At 30.1% G+C, this 26835-nt stretch overlaps 4 protein-coding genes across 6 annotated transcripts in view; 1 reads left to right on the top strand and 3 right to left on the bottom strand.

The window, feature by feature from the left end:
- The window catches only part of LOC126667604 (mediator of RNA polymerase II transcription subunit 20a-like), a 69668-nt gene that overhangs the window by 6316 nt on the left and 36517 nt on the right, over positions 1-26835 (bottom strand). The gene's annotated exons all lie outside the window — the stretch shown is intronic.
- LOC126667595 (uncharacterized) lies at positions 1375-4611 on the bottom strand. 2 transcript variants are annotated; one of them, XM_050360601.2, is made up of 7 exons: positions 4198-4609; positions 3863-4060; positions 3499-3771; positions 3057-3159; positions 2609-2727; positions 2348-2524; positions 1375-2181 (listed from the first exon to the last, which is right to left on the bottom strand). In XM_050360601.2, the coding sequence occupies exons 1-7, from the start codon at positions 4477-4479 to the stop codon at positions 1423-1425; spliced, it is 1911 nt and encodes a 636-aa protein (XP_050216558.1). In that variant the 5' UTR covers positions 4480-4609; the 3' UTR covers positions 1375-1422. The 2 variants fall into 2 exon arrangements, with proteins under 2 accessions (XP_050216558.1, XP_050216557.1); XM_050360600.2 differs by having other exon boundaries at positions 2348-2727; positions 4198-4611.
- On the top strand, positions 8276-10202 carry LOC126667603 (meiotically up-regulated gene 184 protein). The gene is made up of 4 exons (XM_050360610.2): positions 8276-8635; positions 8753-8804; positions 8892-8959; positions 9647-10202. The coding sequence occupies exons 1-4, from the start codon at positions 8504-8506 to the stop codon at positions 10172-10174; spliced, it is 780 nt and encodes a 259-aa protein (XP_050216567.1). The 5' UTR covers positions 8276-8503; the 3' UTR covers positions 10175-10202.
- On the bottom strand, positions 10261-15334 carry LOC126667596 (pumilio homolog 24). Its single transcript, XM_050360602.2, has 17 exons — positions 15034-15334; positions 14877-14930; positions 14475-14536; positions 14316-14397; positions 14076-14199; positions 13879-13962; positions 13504-13618; positions 13222-13372; positions 13007-13120; positions 12798-12869; positions 12301-12351; positions 12170-12220; positions 11711-11818; positions 11408-11605; positions 11152-11226; positions 10748-10992; positions 10261-10660 (listed from the first exon to the last, which is right to left on the bottom strand). The coding sequence occupies exons 1-17, from the start codon at positions 15259-15261 to the stop codon at positions 10543-10545; spliced, it is 1932 nt and encodes a 643-aa protein (XP_050216559.1). The 5' UTR covers positions 15262-15334; the 3' UTR covers positions 10261-10542.

Raw genomic sequence — 26835 nt, 5'->3', positions numbered from 1 at the left:
TCTTAGTACGTTTTATAGCTTAATACTTTTTCTTTTTGTAATTTTGATCATACAAAATATATTTTATATGCAACAGTTTAAAAAATAAAATTATTTTGCCATAAACATCACTTCGAATTTAATATGCCAGTACCTCTTAAAAAAATTTATGAATTACCCAGCTCGTTCCTGTTATTTTTTACCAAATCCTCCTGTTATTTTTTTACCAAATCCTTCAGGAGTTTAATTCAGCTCACTCTCTATTATCATTTTCCAACGAACAATATTTAGAGCCTGTTTGGTTCAGCTGTTTTTTGTAGCTGGTGATTGTTAGCTGTTAGTTGATAGCTGATAAATCATAAATGTTTGGTGAGATTTAATTAGTTGTAGCTGTTTATATATAAAATGACCGTAAAGAACATAATTTTTGTATTATTTATTAAATTATGAATATATTATATCATATATTATTTAATAAAAATATTAATAATTTTTTTATAAGAAGTAATATTTAGTTTAAACTTATTTAGATATTTTCTTGATAAATTTATAATAAATTTTTCCAAAACTTATTAAATTATAGTTGTTTTAATATAAATAAAATAATTCTATATAATTTGTAATTGATTAGAGTATTTAAAAATAATTTAAATAATTTTACATATTAGAAAAACAATACATCATGGTAGGGATAATTTTGTCTCAATAATTAAAAATATTGAAATAACTATCAGCTGTTGGCAAAAAACTCCAAAATGGAGTTTTTCAAACAGCAGCTGTTGGAGGTTCAAAAAGATCCAAAATGCTCTACAAAAATTCTCACCAAAAACTTTGGTGGAGCTTTTTGAAAAACAAAAGTTAAAAGTTCCACAAAAAACTGAACCAAACACTCCCTTAATAACTTAGAAATTCACGTTGTCTTTCGTCATCTACTATTTCACTTCAAAATTATAGTAAAATTTAAACCTACATAAGACTCAATGTGAACAATTTTAAAATTTAATGAATCGGTTTAATTAAAGGTTAGACCTCTAAATAAAAATAAGTATATCTATAACGTTATATAATGTATAAAAAAGTAAATATATATTTTTAAAAATGAATATATATATAACGGTAAAAAATACACTTCAATCATATACACAAAACTTATAATGTTTTTCTTCTAAATCAATAAATTATAATCAAATTGTAAAAAACTTGCTGACTTTTACAGTTCAAGAGTCTTTTGGTTCAGTCAGGTTGAGCCACTTTTTCAGTTATTAATATAAACCAAACCAGACTGGCTATCAGTTCATGATCGATCCGGTTGAACCAGACGGTCCAGTTATTAAAACAATGACTCCAATCCTATATGAACAATTGCACATGACAGAATCTTAATTAGAAGAGCGCTGCAAGTAAAACGTTGGCCATTTATTGTAGAAATGCTACATGCTCCTGTTAAATTTGATCATGTAATATTGCCGAATCAGAGTCTTCAATATTTTTCAGTTCCCTGATTAACAATTCCATCATCTTCTTATACATAGGCATATAATGGTCATTAATCATTGTTTTTGATAGCCGAATCTTACTGTACAGTTCTCTAGGTGTCTCGTATATACCTACATGTTCTTCGACGGGCATCTCACTATCTACATTGGCGGGGTCTGAGGCAGGCGTACAAACAATATGCATTATTCTACCGGGCGGATAGAAATGGTGGCCATCTGAGACATCCGTTTTGTTTATGGAGTTGTCGGTATCCGCTGCACTCACCAGAACATTCTCTTCTTCAGTAATCTCTTTTGCTGCAGCGGCTTCTTCTTCCTGGGCCTGAAGATCAACTTCACTTTTTTGCCGCTTAAGCTCCTTCTCAAGTTCATACCACAACTCACCTTCGGTAACATTTTCAATGCTAGATGAGCTAATAATTACATCACGAGAAATAAGTGGCTCATCTTCATCGGTATCATCGTGCCCTGACCCACTACTTGAATTGCATTCTAGTTCGTTCTGTATTAGGTCTTCAATTTGCACTTCGGCCACAAGAGTTTCGGAAATTTCAGACACTATAGATGCTTCTGGCAAATCTTGCACTTTAGAATTTTCTGGTGGAACCGCTGAACGGCGCCTTGGGCCCATACATGACCATGATGATAAAGATGAACGTGTTCTGACAACAGCTTGGGCAACATTTTGCGCTCGCTTCATCACAACCTACAATTTAAAAGTAGAAGCTTGTTGTGATTCCGTCGGGACTGGCTAATTGGCAATATAAACAATGACACGGGAAAAATAACTATACATTCCAGGATATAGAAACTATAGGCAAACAAGGGAATAAAAATCTCGAGATAAAGCAATGGGGTAACTTCGATCTTACCTGAGTGCTACTAGAGACAGGGCGCAAAAGTGCACCTGCACCGGCAACTCTAGCTCTGGCACTCGCTATAGATGGCAAGCGAGATCCCAGAGCAGTTGCCGAGCGATATACAACACTCAGAACTCTGGTATGCTCAACCTGGTCTCGCAAATCATTTAACCAAGATGATGCTGTGACCTGGTCCAATAAACATTTAGAAATACATATACACATAAGATGATAAAGAATGAACTCCAAAATAGCAGGCATGGATTTAAGCACCTCAGAGCGAAGGTCGTCTATAGAAGCAGTTGAAAACGTAGGCACCAGATCAGATCCATTAATCACAGTAGTAATAAAGTGCTTGCCTGACTCTGCTAAATCCCATGTCATACAGGCAGCTGCAATATTGCAAATCAAGCCTTTAGAGGAAAGAATACCATCCTAACAAAGGAGCGCATTTGGTACTCATCAATATTGTTCTGTACATAATAGCATTATCAAAATAAAGGCAGACAGCAGAGATCTCTAGCTAAATATCCATTTCTTATGCAAAACATAAACTCGTAAATTGGGAACTCAATACGACTCTCATTGATTGTTTCAATTTAAAACAGAAAATTCTATTGCATGTCCAAGTCAGAAAATTATTATTGTAGACACAAAATGAAGGATAACTAACCAGCAAACTGAACAACTCACACTAATATCAGCAGTAATTAATACATGCCTGGGGCAAACGTGACACAGGTGCTAGAAGCGAACTCTTTCTGCTCCCGTAGAATATATGTTAACAACGCAGCAGTACCCCCACCAAGCGAATGGCCAACAACCTGAAAACAACTACTGAAGTATTAAATGCTAAGTTCGTAGAAGGGAAAACTTAAACCACATGAATCTTTATGACGTTCCAGCAATACTATTATGATAGCATAGTGCCAACTATAGTAAGAACCTCATAGTTAACTGTTCACAAAACCTGACACCAAAATGGAAAACAAAAAGCCCAAATCAAGTGTAAGAGCTTAGTAAACTTTTTGGTCTGAACTGAAGGAATAAAACTTAAATATAAGAGAAGAAAATACAGGCTGTATCATGACAAAATGAGAAAAAACAGGATCAAGCAGATGCCGCAGAATACTAACTGAGAACAAAAATATAGTTGCAATTACCTTAACTCTATGATCTGGACAGTCACCAAGTGCTTTAAGTAGGCAAGGAGTACTAAGCTTAGCAATCCAACGAGCAGCAGCAACCATTCCACAATGTGCATAACCTAAAACTAAATTACTAATCCCACCATCATGTAAAACCGAGTGGTGAAAAGGAACCACAGCACCAGTCGCTGCTGTAAGCGTATCTTTAATACTATGTGTACCCCGAATCAACAGAAGAAAACATTTGGATTCTTTATCATGTATAATCGTAAAAGCCGGCTTCAAAATCTGAAATCATAACACCATAATAAATTACAAAAATGCATCAATAAAGACACTTTCATATTTATAAAAACAAATGCTCATTGCTAGAACTGACCCCGGCTTTAGGTTTCTGAAGAAGAACATCTTCCATAGAGTAACCAGCGGAATCTAAGAACACGGGAAATGGCTTCTTCGAGAAGAAGATACCGAGTGTTAACAGCCTCAACAAACTATTTAACTCTTCTATAATTTCAGCTCCTTTTAACTGTACAGAATTACTCCCAGCATATACACTAGCAACTTGCAAATTACCCTGTACTACCAAAAAAAAAGTAAACATCCAAATTTCACTATTCTACCAAATCAAAACCTAATATAATTAAAATGATTAAGTAATTAACTCAAAACCCTAATATAATTGAGATGATTATTTAATTATTTAAATTTTACCTGTTTTCTGATGAGGTAATTAATGCCAAAAGCTAAATCACCAATCGGCCACTTCCCTAAAGTTTCAGAATATGTAAATCTTAGGGTTTCTGAAAGAGTCGTTATCGTTTCAAGCCACGTGGCCGGTGCTTGTGCCGGTCGGCGAGCGATCCTTCTCCTCACTGATTTCGATTTCGATAAATCTCCACTCTGATCGGCGCCTTTCGCCGCCAGTCGCCGACTCAGCACAAAATATAATAGCACTGCCGCTCCGGCGGCGGTTGCCATTGTCCCCGCCGCCATAAATCAATCGAATAAGTCGAAGAATGTAACTTAATTGGAAAAATAAACCGCGAACTTGAGATTAAAAACCGTTTATAATGAATTGTAAGTAACAGAAAAACAAATTAAAATAAAAAATAAAGAGAAAAGATAGAAAGAAAGGAATATATTTATTTTATTTTTGAAGCATGAAATTAGATTTAGTAGGATTGATGATAATGATTGTTTTTTTTTTTTGATTTAAATGATAATGATTGTTGGATAGCTATGAAAAAAGGATGAAAAAGTGTTTCCGCATCGAATCACTTTTCTTAATGGAATTTAAATATGTTAAGACATAATGGAAATAATCTTTTTTTATCAAGTTATTTTATTTTTTATTTTGTAATTTTTTTCTCTGTAATTTCATTAAAATATAGTCATTTTTTTCTTGATAATTAGGGGTGAGGGAGCGCTTGTGGGAAGAATCGATTCCGCAACCTAACAAATTTCTGCCTAGCGTTTATACCGTTTGAATTATAATTCATTGGTAAAATATAATATTTATTAATATTTATAAGTTATAAATTGGTAAGTTTGAAATAAAAAAAAGGTAGAAGACGAATATTTATAAAAAGTAAATATAGAAGATTAACAATTACGTAAAGAAAATTAATGTGAGAGATGACATTTGTTTTGTATTTTATGAATACAAATCAAATTGAATAGAAATCATTAAGGCCATAAAATTTTAAAAAGAACTTAAGACACTTTTACATTCAAGAATCGAATGTAAATCCAAATTAGGAGAAAAAAACGAACTCTTATCTTTTCATCTCAACCTGCTACTAGTAATTATAATTGTCATAAGTAGTTCAATATCTTTTAAATTATAATGATTATTATATTATATTATATTATAATTTTATAATTTTCTAAATAAGTTAAATCATAGTATATAAATAACATTTTACAATGTTAGACATTTGAGATCATTTAGCAAACAATGTGGGAAATCATATAGATCTGTTATCCATGGTTTGTTTTTATAGCATGCTTTCTGTAGGGGAGGAAGTAATTAGCATATTGGAGAAAGTTTTACATCTTAAAGCAATTTATTAATTTATCTTTTTAATTTATAAACTATAAGGCCATGGTTTGTATTTGTTGCATGGTTTTATATATTAAAGCAATTTATTAATTTATCTTTTTGATTTATAAAATGATTTGTAAATAATATTATATATCTTTTTAGCAGAAACATCTCATTTTATGAAAATTGAAAATTATATCAACAAATAAATCTAAAAGTCTAGCTAAGAATACGATAACTTGTACGTAGTCTGTTCAAAATAGAGTGGCTTCTAATTCTAAACCTAGATGATGACAATGGATGCATTGTTTTAGAAAATGAAACTGCATTGAGCAACCTAATTTTTCTTGGTTTTCCAAATGAGTGAAAAGAAAATTAGTTTATTAGGCTTTGATATTGCAAAAACCAACCTTATATTCCGCAATTTGGCTTTGAAATTTGTATTCAACCACTCCATTTGACCTTCATTTACCATTACGCCATTTTTTTATAGTTAAAACTTAAAACTTAAAAGAAAGGAAGTGTATGTAGAAAAAGTTGATTCAACAAACTAGCAGATTGTTACCCAATACTTATAATATTAGGTCATATTTAAAAGAGGTAACTAAATCGAGCCAACTAATCGAGCTATTTAAAATTAATTTAAAAAAATATTCAAAATCAACTAGATTAGTGTTAAATTGATTTTGAATTTGAATTTGAGCTACTCGGATTAATTATAGATTTGAATTGATATATTGAAATACTCATTTTGATAAACTAGCGAGTCTAATCGAATTTTAGTTAATTTATTTTTTACCCTTTATAATTATATATTTATAATGATAATTTTATTTTTGTATTAAAATTTTAAAAATAATATTTTATAAAATATTATAAAATATTTATTTTAAAATAAGAAAAATATTGAAAAATTTACAAGTTCTGGGAGATATTGTTTTTGTAATTTTTCATAAAAAAATATTATTTTAATCTAATAATATAATATAAAAAAATAAAGTAACATATGTATATCTTAAATGAGTTCCAGCTGTGAGACGACAACTTTAACCGTTACATATTCGGATTATTTTCCATTTAAGCTTGATAGGTCTCTTAGCAAAGGTAGAACTCTAATTTTAAATTTTAAATAGTATACATAAATAAGATTTAAACACGTGCCCTCATTTAAATTTGAATAGCGACTTAATAGCTCATATGCGCCTTGAAAACCATTTAATTTGATTTAAATTTTACTCTTAATGTCTACTTCTGATTTATCTATTTAATTAATATATATTAAATTTGACTTGATATATTTTGTTAATAAAACCTAGACCATGAATTCAGTTTTAAGTTAAACCAGAAAATAAATGTAAATAATTTCAAGAAATTAATACTACTATCTCTCAATACATAAATTATAACTAAATACTTTTCAAAAAAAAAAAATATAAGTAAATCAATATTTAATGAAATCGGAATCGAACCAAAACTAAAGCAGGACAAAACGATGGACTCTAAATTAAAGTCAAACCACTAATTGTGATGAGGAATTTTTACCTTTATATTATAAATATTCTCAATATTATAAATTTTCTCACTTCGTTTAATGAAGTTTAGCTTATAATAAAAAAAAGAAATTAGAACCAAAGAACATATATAAAGCTCAGTTCCATTTTCTCATTTTTGTGGAAAAAATAAAACGGTTTGGTCAATTAGAAAATAAGGTTCGGTTCCGATTCATATTGAGCCACAAGAAGCAGACAGAATCAAAAACAAATTTAACATTTTTCTAAAACTTTTTGCTTTTGTTCAGAAGGTAGACCCTATATTAGTTTTCAATTACTCAATTTTAACTGAACTGCAAATTTGAATGTGGCATTCTGTTGTATAATACATGTGAGTCATTCTTCATTGACGCTCCCTTTTTCACATGTAATTTCTCATTTTATTATTCAACATAAAAAATATATTCACATCTTATACATTTTATTAATTTGTTGGAATAATTATCCCATGTTATCACACGGTTCATGCAAATCCTATTACACATTTAAGTTACAATTGAATCTTCTTTTTTATTTATTTATTTATTTTTATTTGGTTGCCCATCCGATTTTCAGAGTTTTGCCCTGACTAATCCGGATCCGACCCACGTCGCGCACCTAACATAGTGGGTGAATCTGCCTGCGGAAATTTTCTACATCCACAATTGAATCTTCTTATATCAACTAGGAAATAAATTTTTAAATTGTTATGTCACGTCATTTATATAATAAACTAATAAAAGATTTGTAATGTTATAATATTTGATAAAAAGATAAACAAACATTACAGTTCTACCATTAAAAAATCTCACTGGGTTGTTCCACACATAATGTGACACAACTGTTATATAAAATAATCACTTTCAATTACGGGTGTGTGTTTAGTTTGAATCGAAATAAAAGAATTATTATTTTAAAATCAACTGAATCAAATTTGTAAAGATTAAAAATAAATTAAAATAGAACAATGAGTTTGATTGATTTTTTCGATTCAATTCAATTTTTCAATTCGATATAAACTAAAATTAAACTAATATTTCTACATTTAAAATCGAACCGAATTAATTTATCAGTTCAATCAGTTAGTTTACTAGCCCAACTTGAATTTTTTTATTTTTTTTTATCATAGACTAGAAATCAATTTTGAATTTTAGATTTTGTAAATATATATGATGATTTAAGGCTAAATAAATAACAGAAACGTGGCAAAAAGAACGTTAACATCTCCGTCTCTACACTTCCCACCAACTGATCCACTTTCAAAAATCTCTCCGTAAACTTTGCTCATTTTTCTTAACCGCTCCACCTCCTCTTTAATCACTCACTTCCTTAAATTTTTTAACGTTTAAAAATTCTCTAAAATTTTATGTTATTTACTTTCACATCCCCATTATTCTTAATTTTCAATTTCATTTTGTCCATCTGATCTCATTCTCCTCTAAAAATGGTTAAAGAATCAGACGCCACTAAATCCCAGTTAGTCTTGGAAATTTGCTCTATATCCACCCCTTTCATTTCTTGTTCTCATAAACATTCTGTTAAATCTCATTTTATTGACTGGTATCGCATTCTTGGTGTATGTTTTGTTTCTTGATCTTCAATTCTTTATATTTTTTAGCTTTCTTGAATTTGTATTCTTGATTTTTTTAGCTTTCTTGATTCTGATATTTGATATAATTTTTCTTTAATATAGGTAAAAGAAGATGCGGATATTGATGTTATTCGAAAACGGTATCGTAAACTCGGTATGTTTTCGCTATTTAAATGTTGCTTTAAATTTTGAAATGCGGCTTTTTTTTCAGGAAATAATTGTTTTCTTGTTGGTGTTGTAGCTTTGCAGCTTCATCCTGATAAAAATAAGCACCCTAAAGCTGAGATTGCTTTTAAGCTTGTGTTAGAGGTTAGATTTTTTTAATCAGTTTATAGTTATTTTAAGCAATATTATTATTCGACAGAATTTCGTATTTTTATCTTCTGCTTAGACCGCATTTCCAACAGTATTGATCAATTTTTGTGATTACGAGGTTAAATAAATTAGCGTTTGCTGAACTATAATTTTTTTTATAAAACTGTTACCATCGACAAATTTGTTACATTTTTATAACTTAACTTCATTTTTATATCATCCCGTGATTGATTACTATAACAATTCAGTATGTGGCAACTGAAAATTATGTAGTTATTTAACTTTTTCGTTCACTATTTAGAATATAATAAATCGAACAATGATAACCGTCATGTAAAAAGCTTATAGTTTGATAACCCCGTAATTCTTTAACCCGCATATTATCATTAGGTGAAAACGACATGTGATATGATAATGGATCACATTAAAGAACTGAATTAATGGTGCATTTAGCATCATGTACTATATAGAGGTTGTCTCACGTGACAGGACCATAAAAATAGCGCATAACATTTAATTTAACAGCAGATACTATTTTCAGATAGCTAAATTTCACCAACGGTATCTGCAAGTTAGGTATGACTGCATTCATTCACCAATTATACTGAAGATGGGAAATGTTTTGGTCTTCTTTAGTCATGTCGTTTTCTTGATTTCTCAGTGAAGAATCTTTACTTGCAGGCTTATTCTTGCCTTTCCGACAATGTAAAGAGACGAGAATTCAATTTTGAGGTGCTGAAAAACTTCTGTTCCGAGTGCAATGACAAGCGCTGCAGTGAATCATATACGCGAAAACTCAAGGAATTGAATCCTGTAACCCGCACGAGATCTTCCCGGATTATGCAAGGTTTGAAAGATCTTGGACAGAGATTCAAGGAAGAAGCCAAGGTGATGGAAAACTGTTTGAAGACAAATGCAGCACGGAGAAATGAATCACCGATTTTCAGTCCATCTGATAATTTGTATCGCAGCAATATTCGCTGCAGGTTACCGAGAGAATCGCCAGTTTTTAATCCGTCTGACTATCTATTTGGAGGATATCCTCATGTCAGGAACCGAGTATACAACAAACCTGATGATATTTGGTATCCGCGGAGGGAAAATCCGCCAAATTATGGCAAAGGAACGTCAAGATATGATTGTCCAATCTTTGAGAATAGATCTGACAGAGGATTGTTTAATCCAAAATCTGCTTGTGTTAGTTCATAAAAGTAGATATTTCACTAGATTTTTTTTATATCAGGAGAAATTCTTTCCATATTTTGCATTTCTCAAATTATCAGATACAAAACCAGTCATTAGAACACCATTTTTTTAGAAGAACCATAAAACTGTACTTAAATTGCATACAGTCAAGGATTTACTGACAAAAAAAACTATTGTAAGAAATTTTGTTGTACAAAAATGTATCAAGACTTCAGATGGTCTCATCCTGAATTATAAATAGAGCCATCCAACTTAACACCATATATCTCGTTTGCTTCAAACCATAGTTCAGGTTCAGCTATAACAACTTCTCCCCTTAATTCTGTATTTTAACAAATTCCCATCAGTTGCTTTTAGCCTTCGGATCATGGTTACTTCTTTTCAGAAATTTTGATAATGCCGTTATGTACCAACGGCTGCAGCTCTTTATTGACTAGTTTCAAGATATTAGCATCAGAAGATTCCAAGAATGCACCTATTACCTTTGAACTGCATCATAAGAGCAATTGGTTAGCAGCAAATATCATATAGTTACAATATATCTATTACACTAATTACTAGCACTTGTTGGCTAACCTGTGACCTTGAGCCCACAGCTCGCATTTTCCTTTCAACGCTTTCTTCCATAAAGTAGTAGCAAAGGTTGAGCTGTCTATGATTAATTTTCTAATAGTTCGACTGGAATGGAAATTTTCAAGGACATGATCTGTTTCTGAGTCATCAGATTTAGGCTCTGCCACAAGAGCGGCAATGGCTTCATGCAAGGTGTTTAACTTTTCATCCAGTACTTGGAGGATGCCACCAGCACCCCCAGTTGCGACCTGCAATATTACACCAATATAACTTCAAGGCAATGTTATACTAAATAATGAGTGCATAAATTACAAGCACATTGAACCCAAAAATTATAAAATCAAAGGAACATAATACAGGCGGACGGGTAAAATTGAAAACATGCAATTGTAAGCGAGTTGATTCACCTCATACAAGACTTCTTTGCCAAAATTTGATCTGAGTAACTCTCCTGCATTCTCTGTGCATATGTCAATAAGATTCTGCAAAGCAGAATATCATCTAAGTTAGGTTTCTCAACAATTGAAAGTACCTGAATCCCGTTTAAAGATTGGCAGAAGAGTTCTGAAAATGAATGAAACCAAACGAGTCCATTCAAGAATATGTGCATGTGAAGGAGAGAGAAAAAGAGAGCTAGAAATATGAAAAACTGAAACTACAAACCTCAGCAAGGCCACTGCTAACCAACAACTCTTGCCTTCTTATAGAAGGATCTTTTTTCCCACCCTCAATGAAGTCCACATTCTCAGAACTTGCACTTTCATTGACCCCGGCCATTGTAATGTCGGCAACAGTATCCTCCTCATCTTTACATGCTTCCTCCTTTGAAGACTCGGTGTCAGACTTCACTTCCAACTCATTCTGACAATAACAGAGCATATAAGACAAATCTTTTCCCATTCCATCATATTTTGATTGCAACAGTTACATTGTGAGTTTTTAAAAAGATGAAGTAATTCTGATTACCTTGGAATTGAGAGAAGGAATAGATAAACTGAAACCAGCCATATCATCAGGACTGAAATAGCGTGAGCAATTGGGATGAAGGAGCTGAAGTAAAGGGCGCCTTCCGTTCTAATAATTACACCCGATGAAAAGGAAGTGTCATGAACAAGATGCTAAAGTGAAAGAGGAGAAAAGCAGCAACCAAAAATTCCATATGATAAAAGGTAAAAGCTGGGGGGAAACATACATACTGATTTTAACTAATATCAAGAATATAAATAAGAGCATGATCGGCACTAAGCATCAATATGTCCAGAGGTGAGGGTTACTTGGGGATATTATATGGGATATGATCCTCTAGGCTTTTCTGAATAAGAACATAGTATATCATCCTCATTTCAGAGTCTACGGTGAACTTTAAATTTCTCCAAATTTGTTAATACCAAGATAATTATATATGATCAAGGATTAGTAACAAACCTTATCCAAAATAAGATCCTTTAAATTTGTTTGAAGCTCACCAATGACAATCTGTAAGGAGAAGACTGCGTTAATTTTTTTTTTTTAAGAGAAATAAAATCTCTTCAGTGGGCATCACAAGGAAGTTAAACCTTCGTTAGAAGTTTTGTGTCATCAACAGTTGAAACAATGCAGGCAAGTACCTGAGCAATGAATAACAAAAACACAAATAAGAAACACACAAAACTAGAACTTGATATTACAAATTTCAAAAAATGGAAGAACCAAGAAAAACAGTTGGCAGAAAATGATGAGTTAGAAAAAAAATCTTGCTGATACTCAACAAGTTCATCAGTGACTAACTTGAAGCATGTTCTCCCACTTCGAGAGCCTAGAAAAAAATATTTATTTATAATATTCAACAAAATGTTATGATAGTTAAAGATTTATAGGAAATTCTACTATGCTTTGTGATCGTTTCTAGGAAATTACAGGAGTAGGTTGGTTCGAGTAATAGATTAACGCGGCAAAATTCATATGAAAACTTCACTTCGACGGCTAATTTTGAACACATCATGGCATATATCGCAAGCATAACAAACATGTCAAGAAAATACTCATTGGTTAGATAAAAGAGAGTGATCGTTACCACGCTACCATACTGATCATGAGCTATCTTGCCTATGTGGCCTTTCATTCCTTTGATAATCTTTTTCCTTTCCTAGTTAATAGAAGTAAATCAAATAGATATTAGACCAGAATCCACAGAAAAAGAGAAACCTCTTTGTATATGGTTAAATGAATATGCAACTAGCTCTATATTGATAAATATTGGCGATCAGAACAGAAGCAACACACCTTAGCATTCCCATATTTAACACACAGCATTCCAATCCTTGATCCATCCCTTGTATGGATCATTCGAACAAGAAGCGGACCTGACAACTGCTGAATTACTTCTGCTGCAGAGGACTATATAAAAGAAAGCTAGTTAAGGCAAGAAAATTATAGTTATGCAGGGAAAAAAATGCTTCTACAAATGGTGTGCGGTGCATGTAAAATGTAAAAATCACCTTATCAGCAATGCTTAAATACTCTACTAGCAACTTGTGTATGATAGTGTGGTCAACAATCCCTTTCTCAAGAATTGGTTGAATCACAGAAGTCATGTGTCGCGAGACTGAAGCTTTAGGCAGCTTTAATTTCGAAATCACATCAAGCAATCTGAAGCAGAACCAACACATAAGCTATTTTCCACCAGCAAGAAAAGCAACAGTATTGTGAAATACTGCAAAGTATTACAGCAGGCAAACTACCTTTCTTGAGGCAAAGTAGTAGCATGGTAAAAGTGTTACCTGTTCTCTTTTATTGATGCAAGATCCTTGAACAACTGAAGCTCAGTAGAATATAGCTCCAACAAAAGCTCTTGTTTTTGAGCTGCACTTCCAAGCTGGTATGCATGCTCGATAACTGCAAAAATGAAGGAGAAAACAGTAATTATATCAGCAAGGCAGCACAGCGGGAGGAATATATACTTGCTACCAGGTTCAGATTGTATTAATTATACTGCCATTTTCTATCTATAACAACAGTTAAACTTGAAGATCTAATATACTGCAGTACTTCTTATACAAATCCACATAAGCAAAGCAACCCTTGGGATGCCCAAGTATCATTAAATTTTAGTAAAACTAATGAAAAAAGGACAGAGAGATTCAAAGCAAGCATACCAACAGATCCAACCATGTGTCGAAGAAGGGAAGCAACATGTCCTCTGAGGTTGGATATGAACTCTGAACGCTGTTTTACAGAAGCTGCAAACAATACAAGAAGTAAATCATTAAATGTACAATACAAAGGGTGTATTAATTGAGCTAAAAACATATAAGAGCTGTTTTTTGTTATTCTTTTCACCAAAGAAACATACCACTGTCGATCATTTTCTTAATCAGATGAACAGCATAAGTGTTGCATGCAAAATTAAGAAAATGTGGCTTAAGCTCCTGAAACACAGCATCCCTTTCTGTCTGTGAACAATATTTTACACATGTCTGATACAAAGACAAACAGACATAAAAATGACAGACAAGTTAATGCTACAATCTATAAGGTATTAACTTAGTGAAGAAGCAAAACGTGAAAAACAATTAGGAAAAAGAAATTCCACCTGTAAAACACGAGATGAAACATGAGAACTAGCAATTTCTGGAATCTTCCCCTTCATCTTCTGTAAAGCTTCACTTATATACCTTCACCAAATTCACAAAGCTATAATAGAAATAAATAATAATAAAATTAAAAGACTTCAAAACCAAAATTAGAATACTTTGATCTATCTTCTTTGGCAATATTACGCTGCCTCATCTTCTCCCAGAGAGACGCAAGCTCCTAAGTTTAAAAAAAAAAACACAAGAAAAACACCTCAACCAAACATTATTGTAAACAAAACCTACTCAAAGAGCTTATTATTTGAACTCATTGCAAGAAGTAAAAACAAAATGCATTAATCAACAAAAGTATAATTCCTTTTACATATATGAAGATTAACCTAGGTAGCATGGACACTGGGACACGGAACGGCAAAATGATGTTATTTTAGCGTTTGCTATGTAAAAAATGAAGTTTCGTGTGTGACACGTTGATTGAACGAAGTGCTATCTAGAGATTAACTTAAGCAAGCTTATTTTAGCATTAACAAAATAAAAAATCAATAAAATGAAATGCATACTTGCTCCAGCTGGTAATGCCGCTTCCTTTTCTTTTTCCTAGCTTCTGCCAATTCCTACAATTAAACAAAATTAAAAAAAATGATTAGTAAATACTAAATAGGCAAAAATGTGAAAAATAAAAGGTAAATTTAAATTCAACAAGCCAAAACTTCTGACCTTAGCACGAATTCGACTCTCTCGCTTAGACTCAGGAGCAACCGTTTGATTTGCAGGTTTCGATTTGGTATCGTATGGTTTTTTTGAGGGTTTAGTCATCGGTTTCTTTAATTTCTCGGTTCCTGGATTTGATGAGCTGAGCTTCGGTTTTTTAGAAGATGAACTACCAGTGCTTGTCTTAGCATCTGAAATTTGCTTCCTCTTCTTCATTTCTTTCTTAGCCGCCATTGCAGAACCGCTTCTCTTCGAGCTCTCAAGCTTCCTGCGCTGTCTACTGTTCTTTTTGTTATTCTTATTTCAGGTTTTTGCAAGGGTTTTTGGTTAGATGTAGAGGTGTATATGGGCCGGGCCGGGCCGCAGGGTTAGGTCAAGCTCGAGCTTCAGTTTGAATGTGTTATACAGATTCGACATTGAGTTCGAATAATATTCAAGCTACTCAACCTCCAGGTCGACCTGGATCTAATAACAATACAATTAATTACTAAAAAATGAGCATATTTGATGAATTTTAATATGTTTTACCAAAAATATAGTATAATTTAATCAATTGATATAATACACACCTAAGAAGTATAGAAAAATTAATGTAATAAAAATAAAATTGTTATTTTTTATAAAAGGCCGGTTTAAATTGACGAGCCTTTCATGAGTGTCAGTAATTGATATTTGGCTTAAGATGAAGTTCGAGCAGCTCGATCTCGAATGACTTAAATTTTTCGATTCAATTTCGAATTTTTTTCAAGTTGATTTATGGTAACTCACGAGTAACACAAACTAGTTTTTACCACTAGTTAGCATGACATAATTATTCGTATTAAAGGACCTGATGGGTTTGGGCTTATGAACCACTGGATTCCAGTTAGAATCTTTTCATGGGCTTGTCCACCACAATCGTTAAATTAAATTACCCATTTGCCCATTCGATAATAGAGATTCCATATTACAAAAATACCCTAAAGAAGATGATAAAATACAGTTTATACCTATCATTTGCTAGGTTATGTTGTGCAATGAAATTTTGTAGATTTGTGATAAGATAATGAAATGTATAGTAAATAATGAGTTGGGAATAATGTTAGGGTCGATAAATGAAATTTGTTTGGTAGCTGAGCCTGAGACTAGAAGGATCTGAAGTCATTGTCTACAAAGATATATATGTGTTAATACTTAATAGTGCAGGAAAAAGGACAATCTTGTACACGGGCTACCAATGGCCAAGCCACATAGTTAAAATGGTCAATTGACCATCTTTAAAAAACTTTACATGTTTTTTGTATTTTTATTTTTTATTAAATTATAAATATAAATCTATTTAAAATAATTTAGGGTCTCGTAGCTCCTCTATGTCGTCAAGTGAAACTCACCTCAAACGTGAATTATATACGAGGAGTGTACAATATATATATGCTTCCATGGGAAGTTGTTGTCTATGTCGGATTTTGTACAAATTTTGCGACAATCGTTTTACTTATCAGCAACGAAAAATTAAATTTTTCATTTATTCGTCGTAAAAGTATATTGTTGTTTGTTAAAATTACTAATGAATAATTATTCAATGTTAAATAGTTATTTTTTAATAATGGGTTACTAGATCGCCAATATGTGCTAATTTCCTTCAATTTGCGCATTAATGTTAAATCATATTTATATTTGGGTTAATATCATAAAAATTCACGAACTTTATACGTTTTCTCATTTTAATTACACAGTTTAAATTTTCTCGTTTTCATGCATGAACTACCACTTTTTCTCAAATTCATACACGGTGTTGAGGTGTCGTGACTCTATTGATGTAATTCGTTGAAGTGGAGATCATTTTACACCAATAAATGAGTGCCACCACAACACCGTGTATGAATTTGAGAAAACGTGATAGTTCGTGCATGAAAATAAAAAATTTAAACTACGTGATTAAAATGAGAAAACGTGTAAAGTTCATAATTTTTTTGACATTAACCCTTTATATTTTTTATATAAATTAAATAACATATACGAATGAAGTCATTTAATAATAGAAGACGACTATTCATCGGTAATTTTAACAACTATTAACGGAATTAGCAATAGAATCATTCCAAAAATTGAATTAAATAGCTTACATGAATAAAAAAAATTCCCGAGCAACCATTTCCCGTCCATCTCTTCTTTTCTCACAAAACTCCACATTGTTAGACAGTGAAGTTTACACTTGTTTATTAATAAAGACTGCTCTGTTGTTTTTGACATGGATGTATAAATATTCAAGATGTGTGGTTATTTACAAATTTATTTAAGAGCAAATTACTATGAAATCTTTCACATTTGATATAATTTACACTTTAATGCTTTCTGTTTGAAAACTAAATTATGTGCCCCCTCATTTTTACTTCCGTCAATATTTTAGACCCTCCATCCATTTTATAGTGTTAGTCAACAAAGTTAAAGGATTTATTGATAAATTAATTATCAAAACTGAGGGATTAAATAGTTGACAAAAATAAAAATAAGAGGTGCAATCATTGAAAAAAATAAAAATGGGGGACCGTATAGTTTCGTTGACTTCGTTGACTAACATCTAAAATGAACGGAAGTACTAAATATTTGACAAAAATAAAAGTTAGGAGCTATATAGTTCAATTTTTAAATAAAAGGGATTAAACTGTGGATTTTGTCAAATATGAGGGTGTCATAGTAATTTGTTCTTTATCTAATTATCAAATATGAGTTTCGTGATATACTATGATTTAGTTGAAGACTTATATACACACATAATTGTCAAATCATTAGGTGATAATGTAACAAGTTGTTGGTATATGTCATCATCTCTTATAGTTAGTTCTTCAATTGTGTTATATTATGAATGGTTGAACAAGAAGAGAAGACAGGCACATGGTGATCTAGTTGGAGCCTTATTGGAGGGAACAATTCCCTTCAATCATGGCATGTAATCTTGTCCAAACCACCAAATAATACACACAGACAAAATCTATTTATTTTTCTTAAATCCTCATCATTTCAATTCCACTTTACTCACTTGATTTTACTACCAGTCACCTGCTTGCCCAAGGCTTCATTTTGCTGCCATGGTTTTTTTAGTTTTTTTTGTCACTATTAGAGTAACATATGTGGATCAGCCACATTGCCTAATTCTTACCATATTCAGCCTTATAGCATGTCCAAGAGTCACGTCCTGTGGGTAGGGACACAACTGAAATTTTTGTTTATACAAATATCGTTGGATATTCGGATTTGTGATTGATTCGAATCTAGCCGAATAGGACTCGTTAGAACGATAAAACACTCTCAAAAAGTTTTTAAATTGTTTCATACTCAGTATTCAAATCAGAGTTTTTTGATTGAGAATGAGATATTTTTACTCCATCTTGATACCGGCCAATATAGAGTATGTTAGTTCAAACTAAATTGGATATGTTCTTTTTGTAAAATTAAGTTTTTCAATCTTTTAAAAATGTTATGCCATACCTAATACTCAAATTTGAGAGGCATAACTCATATTTGGCTATCTACATTATCAACATTTTTGAATTGGATTCCTCCATTATAATTTCTATACTTCGAGTATTTGCGATTTTGATTTTTGTAGACGTTGGACCCCTCCGTTATAGTATGTGTTAAAATGTCAAATCATATAAAAAAATAACCAATTTTTAAAAAATTAACATAAAAAATGAATAAAATATTTATTCCAGTCACATTAATAGGCGTGTGGAGTACATGCATTTTATTTCCGGGACAGAAACCAGAACTCAATGTTAACAAATAAAGATAGAAATATCTAATTCAAAAAAATTGTAACACTAAAAAGATCTAAATATATAGTTTATCAATTTGGATCTCTAATTAAGAAAAAAATGGCTCATTTTTACTCTGAAATACGTATGACATTTGTAGCCACTTTCCGATTAATTTAAATCGAGTCGAGTAGGATTCATTTGGACGGTAAAACTCTTATTATTTTTATTAAGTTAACTCATACTTAGTAACCGGATCTAAGACCTCTAATTGCCATCTCAGCCAGGCGGATAGCTAAGATTTATTCAATTTAAGAAATTAATGTTTGAATTTGGAATTTGACTTGTATTACATTTTTTCGCTATACATTGGATGCTGCCCCCAAATTAGGCTGTGCTTTATGTTGTACCTAACAAAACGCAGCACAACATTGGATGCTTTGTGGTTCAGATGAGTCCCATTTTTTTTATTTTTTCCAGATTAACCCTTAATGTAATAAAAGTTAAGAATTTGATCCAATTTGACTGATATTTAATCCAATTTGACTGATATTTGATCCAATTGGGCCTAAAAAACAAGAAGTGTCCTGGATTTGATTGACACTTAAATTAAATGATTAATAATAGTATCCATTGTACTGCTTATGTTAGGTGTCATGTCGTTGTTATACTCTAAATGACTTTGGTAATAATCACATGCCTCCACAAGTTTTTTTTCTTTAAATGTCAAGTGCCACTTCACCGTGTTTTTCTTCAGGATCCAACGTCTACTCCGCTTGTTTGGTCTCTTTGGTTTAGCCCAAATCCTTCGGTCGGTTCGGTTATATTTAAAACCAACCAAATCGGAAATTGAAATGCTCAAAACCGTAATGCATCGGCATTACATTTTAATAGAAACCAAATCGATCTAAAAGATAAAAATAAAATAAAGTCTAACTAATTTGAAACCGACTTTGTTTAAAAAATATTGGTTGGTTCGGTTAAAGCAAAACAAATGCAAGAAATAATAAAACAAATCAAATAATTGATTATTCGATCATTTTGGTTAATTTCGGTTTATAATGTTAAAACCAAACTAAAAATCAAAAAGAAAAGCAAAATGAAAATTGAACTGGCGTGACTTATCACTAAACCGACCGAAAGTCATCGATTTGGTCGCTTAGGACGGCCAGTCGGGTATTTTATTTATCCTTACCTTGGCTTACTAGGAACTCTAACGTACGACTATCGTTATTTCAGGGTTAATTTTATTTTTATTTTGCAGTTATCAAATTATAATTTTCTTATTGGACCATAATTACATTTTTCATAGTTTTATAACTAAGTAATTTCAGGAGCAACTCTTCTCATGAGTATAATGAAAAATATTTATTTTCATTATAATAAATAATAACTTTTAAATAATATAATAAAAATAAATTTATTTTCCATCGTCCATGTAAACAGTATAACACCAAAAATGAATATATTATTTGTATGGTTTGGTTATTTAAATAAAAAACTTTAAATTTGATTATCATCTGGAAAAAGTATTATAATTTGATAACCGCAGTGAAAATAAACTCTAAAACTCTTATTTTTAGTTTTAATTTTAATTTTAACTGGAGCAGTTATCATCCACTATATTGCCAAAAAGTGAAATTTAAATGTCATACCTAAATAATTAAAATACATTGCTATATAGCAGTTATCATCTTTATAGTCATACCTAATAAGCTAAGGCATTAAAATCAAATTTAAATGTCATGACAGTACCGTTTAATGGACTATTTTACATGAATGGTCCACAGTCAACAAAATTTTCAATCTGTGAGGTTTAGCCTCAATTGGCAAATTTATAGGATGCAAACAAAGACAAATGTTGAATAACACCAATGATTTATTTGCTGGAAACAAAAATAAATTGTAAAATTTCTTTTACACAATTTAAAATGTTTCTTCTAAAACATCCACAAGTTATAATGATTAAATCAATTTGACATTTCAGACTTAATATGAACGTTAAAATTGAAAAACCCTAAAAATTATAGGACCTAGGGTTTTTAGCTATTCACACTGTCCCCACGTTCTTATTAACTAAGCAATACTTTTTCAAGATTTCAAAAAATCTTAGTTTTTTTTAACTTGAAAAAGATGATTAAGTTTTAAAAGTTTGATGTATAACTAGTATAGATTTATGAGTTGGGATTATATTTTAAACATAAAAGTTCATAAGAAGTGATATTATATTAGTTACTGAGTTCCTAAAGCTGTGACAATCTCAAGGCTGCATAGTGGGGCATTGCAAAAAAGTGGTGTAGAAGTAGTATCCAAAGGAACAAACCCAGAAAAAAGCCACTCTTATATAATGATTTTTTGAGTAAAAGGTCATACAGGTCCTTGAATTTATAACTCAATGTCAAATAACCCACCTTCAGCCATTTTGATAAGGACAATATCCTCTATTTTAAAATCAATTAACGATAAAATAGGATCATTATGGTTTATAAACTTGTTCTTATTGTATAATTTTATCTTTAATTGATGTAGGAATAAAAAATATTGTTGTTAATTGATCAAAATCGTTGAGCGTGAGTTATTTAATTCCGAATCATAAGTTTATGGACTGAGTTGACCTTTGCTCAATGATTTTTAGGTTTATTAAGATAGGCTGATTTCATGTTTCATAGAACATTTGATCATATCAAATCTTAAAAGACACATTTGATTTTAGTGTTCCTTCCAATTTACATACGGGAACTGGAAAAAGATTGAATTTAAGTTTTGATTGGCAAAAGAAGTATACACCCTTCAACTTTTGATGAAATAAACTTTATGTCTCTGGATTGTAATTCGGTGTATAATCTGGTCCTTAAATTTATAACATCGGTGCAAATTAATCTTTTTTCTAACGGAAAAATAATCGGAGTTAATTTGGAGGGCTGATTTGCATTGCTTTTATAATTTTAAGGGTTGAGTTGCACCAAATTAAAATTCAGAGATAGAAATATTCTTTCATGAAAATTAAAGGGTGTATCCGCATTTTTTAATTTAAGGTTGTATTTGTATTTTAAAAAATCTAATTAATTAGTAATTAATTTATTGTTAAAATATAATGAATAAATTATTATTCAAATATAATAAATACTTAATTATTTGAAAAAAATCTTAGGTTTTTTTTATGAAAAAAAAACGTGTAGGATAAATTTGTTTTATTGATTTTATCAACAAATCAGACAACCTTGCATATTTAAAAAAATTTAAAATAAATATGATATTTTATAAAAAAATTACATGTCTCTCTCTTTATTATATATATATATATATATATATATATATATATATATGATTTTAATGTAACTCTGTAATTTATTATATTTAATGGTTTATATCATATTTTTCGCTTTAGATTAAAACTACTCATAATATTTAAAATAATTCTTAGTTTAATTAAATGTTTATTTTAAAATATTTTTATATGTATCGTATTAATCATTTTTTTATATAGATATTTAGAATATTTTTCAATATTAAGCAACATTTTGCACTCAAAATTATATTTAAAATTAGTAAAAGGTACACAAATGCCCTTAAACTTCTATTAAAGGATATTAGATTTTAAATTTGAATTCGGTGCAACTCAGTCCTTTAAATTATAAAATAAATGCAAATCAGCCATTCAGACTAAACTTTGTTTTTTTTCATAAGTCAATGGATTGATTTGCACCGATTTTAAGGATCTGGTTAACCGAGTTAGAGTTAAAAGCATAAATATTCTTTCATTAATAAATAAAAGAGATATCTGCATTTTTTACATTTTTTTTGGGTGATTTAAGTTTTATTGATTTCGATGTTAATAAGAAAACCACCTTATTTCGGCAATGTAATCAATTATTTTCAACACAAACAAAATATCCATGTAAACTAATCAAAATATCTATTTTTTGTTGTGGTTAGTATTCAAGAAACATTTAACTTTACCGGTTTTAAAATTATACTTCATCATCACATGTTTATTGAAGTGATAATAAATGGATTTGAATCTTATAAACTAATTATCAAAAAATAAATATATGCTCAAAGAGTTTTAACTTCTTAATGAATCCATTAGATTTGAATTTATATTTAGTGATGTTCTTTTACATTTTATATGAATGATTCAATCAGCAAGAATCACGAATTAAAATTGTTTGAATCAGGTTTCTCCAAAAAGAATATTATTATATTTATTCACATGTTAGTGCAAGAATGAATTGTTTAATATCATCGTTGTTTTTCCTGGCAAAAAATATGAAATGAAATTTCAGATGCTGAAGTATTAAAATGAAAGAAACCAAGATTATTTTTACAACATAATTTTATCGTGTTTGGTTGGAGGTAAAATTACGAAAAAAGTATAACTTTTTGAAAAATAATTTAGATAATTTTATCGTGCTTGGTTGGTTGGCTTTCTTTTAACTAGAGAAATTATATTTTTAAGAATTTTAAATAAATTATACTTTCCTGTTTAAATTAATACAAAATGCAATTATATATCTAAATTTAATTAGTTTAATTAATTAAAATAATTCAAATTTCCGGAAAGTTGATAAATGAACCAAGCATAATAAATACATATTTTCTGCATATTAATATTTTAAAAAATTATTTGTTTGAAAAAATATTTTCTAAAAATTGTATGGTTTTAAATCAAGTGATTAAACTTGAGACTCTACTTCAATTATGAGGGCCAAAGAAAAACGTACAAGTAGGGCCTAATAATAAATATTAAAATGTCCATTTGAAGTTACTAATGAAGTATTGATAATAATAATGCAGCATTAGTTGATAAGGTCATATCTTGATGATGATTGCATAATTTGATAATCTCAAATCTTAATACTAAGATCACATTTACATATACTTAAACTCAATTATAATTTTTCTAATGAAATGCTAAGACTTACCATGAAAATATCACAAAATTAAAAAATTTGAACCACTTCATATATTTCTTTTTGTGACGAGGACTTCCTCATCCGAATTGAAACCTGAGATTATTGTCAAATTTCGAAAATATAGACTCCCGTAAATCCATATATTCGACAATATGGACTCTATTTAATTAAAAAAGACATAGTCAGAATTTAAACTTATAATCGTAATGTTCAAAATGTTGAGGTTTAAACCACTGAACCAAACCCGTGTCCAAAAACACACCATATGTTGGATACAGCAATTTATATCTATGTTCAGTATTAGGAGTTTGTGTTCTGTGAGCTGTATAGTTCCCTAAATATTTCTTGTCAGAATATTTTATTAATATCAAATGACAGATCAGTGTTGAGTGATTGGAAATTAAATTAGAATGATATTCCACAAAATCATTCTTCTCTTTCACACCATCAACACTTCTTGATTGGTCCAGCTCATCAAATTGTCTCTCTGGTCTTAGTTGGCTAAACCAATGAATTATTTTTATTCAGTCCAAATACCCTAAAAAAGAAACTAGCTTGACTTTTTTTATTTCTAATAGTAGTATTTATTTTATTATAAAACTGCCATATGTCAAAAATACTGCAATCAATTTTTCCCACATACTTGCGTTAGTTATAGAAAGATCAATTACTATCACACTCCTATTATTTATTTTTGATTGACAGTTTCATCCCTCTTATTTAAAAATTGAATTATACGGTCTTCCACTTTTTATTATCTTTATTTCGGTGTTAGTCAACTACCTCAAATAAATAAATTAATATAATTAATTCTATTTAATTTTAAATTTAATCTTAATATAATTTAAAATAAAAATTATATTTTTCTATAAAATTTAATTGTTTTAATATTTTTCTTAACTTAGTTGACCAACTTAAAAAATAAACATGATAACTAAATGTTAACGGAAATAAAAATAAATGATTATATTGTTTTATTTTTAAACAAGATAGATAAAATTAGAGATGATGTCATAAAAGTTGGTGACTTTTTATGTGATACAATTTACACCAACTTTCATTATTTCCCAAATTCATACACGGTACTGACGTGGTACTCATTCATTGGTGCAATTTGCTGAGTTGTAAGTCATTTTTAACCAATAAATGAGTGACACGCCAGCAGAGTGTATGAATTTGGAAAATAATGAAAGTTGTTATATGTTTATGAGAAATTTTAAAGAACGTATAAATTGAAAAAACGTGTAAAGTTGGTGAATTTTTATGACATTAACCCATAAAATTATAAATTATATCACATGTAAGTAGATTTAAAGTAGTTTAATCTTATAAAACTATTATGTCTAAATATAAAGATATAATTTCACTAAAAGTTTATTTTGCTCATTCAACTAGTATAAATAATAATATACATAATTTTGGATAATAATTTATTAATTTTAGATATATTTACCTTCAACTATTAAAACTGACATCACATTAAAGTGTAAGCTAACTAAAATTGATAATTTTTTTTTTTATTATTTAAAATTAAAATTTGAACTCTTTTGATTTTTTATATCAAGTTGGAGGAGTTAAATGAACATTTCTTACACATTACATGATTGAACACTTTCCTAAAAAATAATTTATATTAGATACTCTAAAACGTTGTTTCTCTTTAATTGATACAAATATTATTCTTTAGAAATAAATTTATTTTATTTAATAACTAGGAAAGCGAGACAATTTTCTCTAATAAGTATTTTAAATATCAAAGCAAATATTATTATTTCTTAATATATTTTCATTACCCGAATCTTAGCTATTCTCTTTCTTATTTATTATTACTATATTTAATACATAAAACATAGTAAGATTCAGAAAAATATAGATTGATAGTTCACTCGAATTACATGAGAGCTCATATTCGGTAAATTTACATAATTCTTTACAAATAAATATATAGACTGTAGACTAATTTAAATTAATCTATATTCTTTTAATCATACACATGTGATTATATAAATTTACTGAACATGATCTCTCATATTCAAATGAATTTGAAAGAATTTTAACCCAAATACATGGTTTAATAAATCAAAAAAATTTAGGTTGATATAGCACTTTTATTGTAAACTAAACTAAATTGTGAATATATGTAATTTATTATAATTATTCAAAATAATTTACAAATAAATAAAATTTTTTAGTTTATGTTAAATTACACCAAGTCGATCCAAACTTCTAAATTTGTCAATTCATACCAAAACTTTACTTTAAAAAATCCTAAATTACAAATCAAAAATGGTAGTTAAACACTTAAACTAATTAAAACTCATAGGAATCTATAATTAAAATAAGAATAAAAATATGAATTGAATTATTTTGTGAGTGTGTTTTATGTTATATGTTGTGTTCTGTCAAGTGATTGAAGCCAGGCTAGCATCTTTTGCTATGATTGACGTGGGCTCCACTCTGCCCTGTCAACCCACATGCTGTCTCAATACCCCATGCACCCTCTCTTATTATTCTACTCCCATTTCTCACTAGTTTCACCAATTTTTCCATACTACCTCCCCTATCTGCTTACGTGTCCACTTTCCCCATCCTCCACCTCACCACCCTTTGGTACCATGCCCCGTCACGGTACCATTACCTGACTATTATTTTTCTCTCACAAATCAAAATTTAACAAATGTAAGCCAACAAGGACACACTCGTTCACTAACTATTGTAGCCTTATAATTAAAATAAATTAATAAAAATATATGAGTGGCCGTTTCAAACAAATTTGTCGGCGAAAGACGTTATTAATCATATTCATTTACAGGCGCTAATCACTAATTAGTGCCCATAAATTTGCTTATTACCATATCAATATTAGTATGAATTTATGATAAGTTTTAAGTAATTATAAGTAGCTTTTTTATTTTGCCTTAATGCATATATAGACCCGTATATTATCACATTTTTAACGATTGAGTTTGTGTATTAAAATACGTTCACAATAAATCCTCACACTATCAATTGCAAACATATTGAACACTTCTGTCTACCTGTTAAATATGAATTCAATGTGTATATATGAACGGAAGTGAATAAAATTAGATAAAAGAACTAAATTTTGATGAAATTGACAGCGTAAAACACTAATACGGATGTTTTCCAATGAC

Source organism: Mercurialis annua, linkage group LG2 (assembly GCF_937616625.2).
Source record: "Mercurialis annua linkage group LG2, ddMerAnnu1.2, whole genome shotgun sequence".
NCBI lineage: Eukaryota > Viridiplantae > Streptophyta > Magnoliopsida > Malpighiales > Euphorbiaceae > Mercurialis > Mercurialis annua.
The sequence above is the reverse complement of the archived record's forward strand: the minus strand, read 5'-3'. Positions and strand labels throughout refer to the sequence as shown.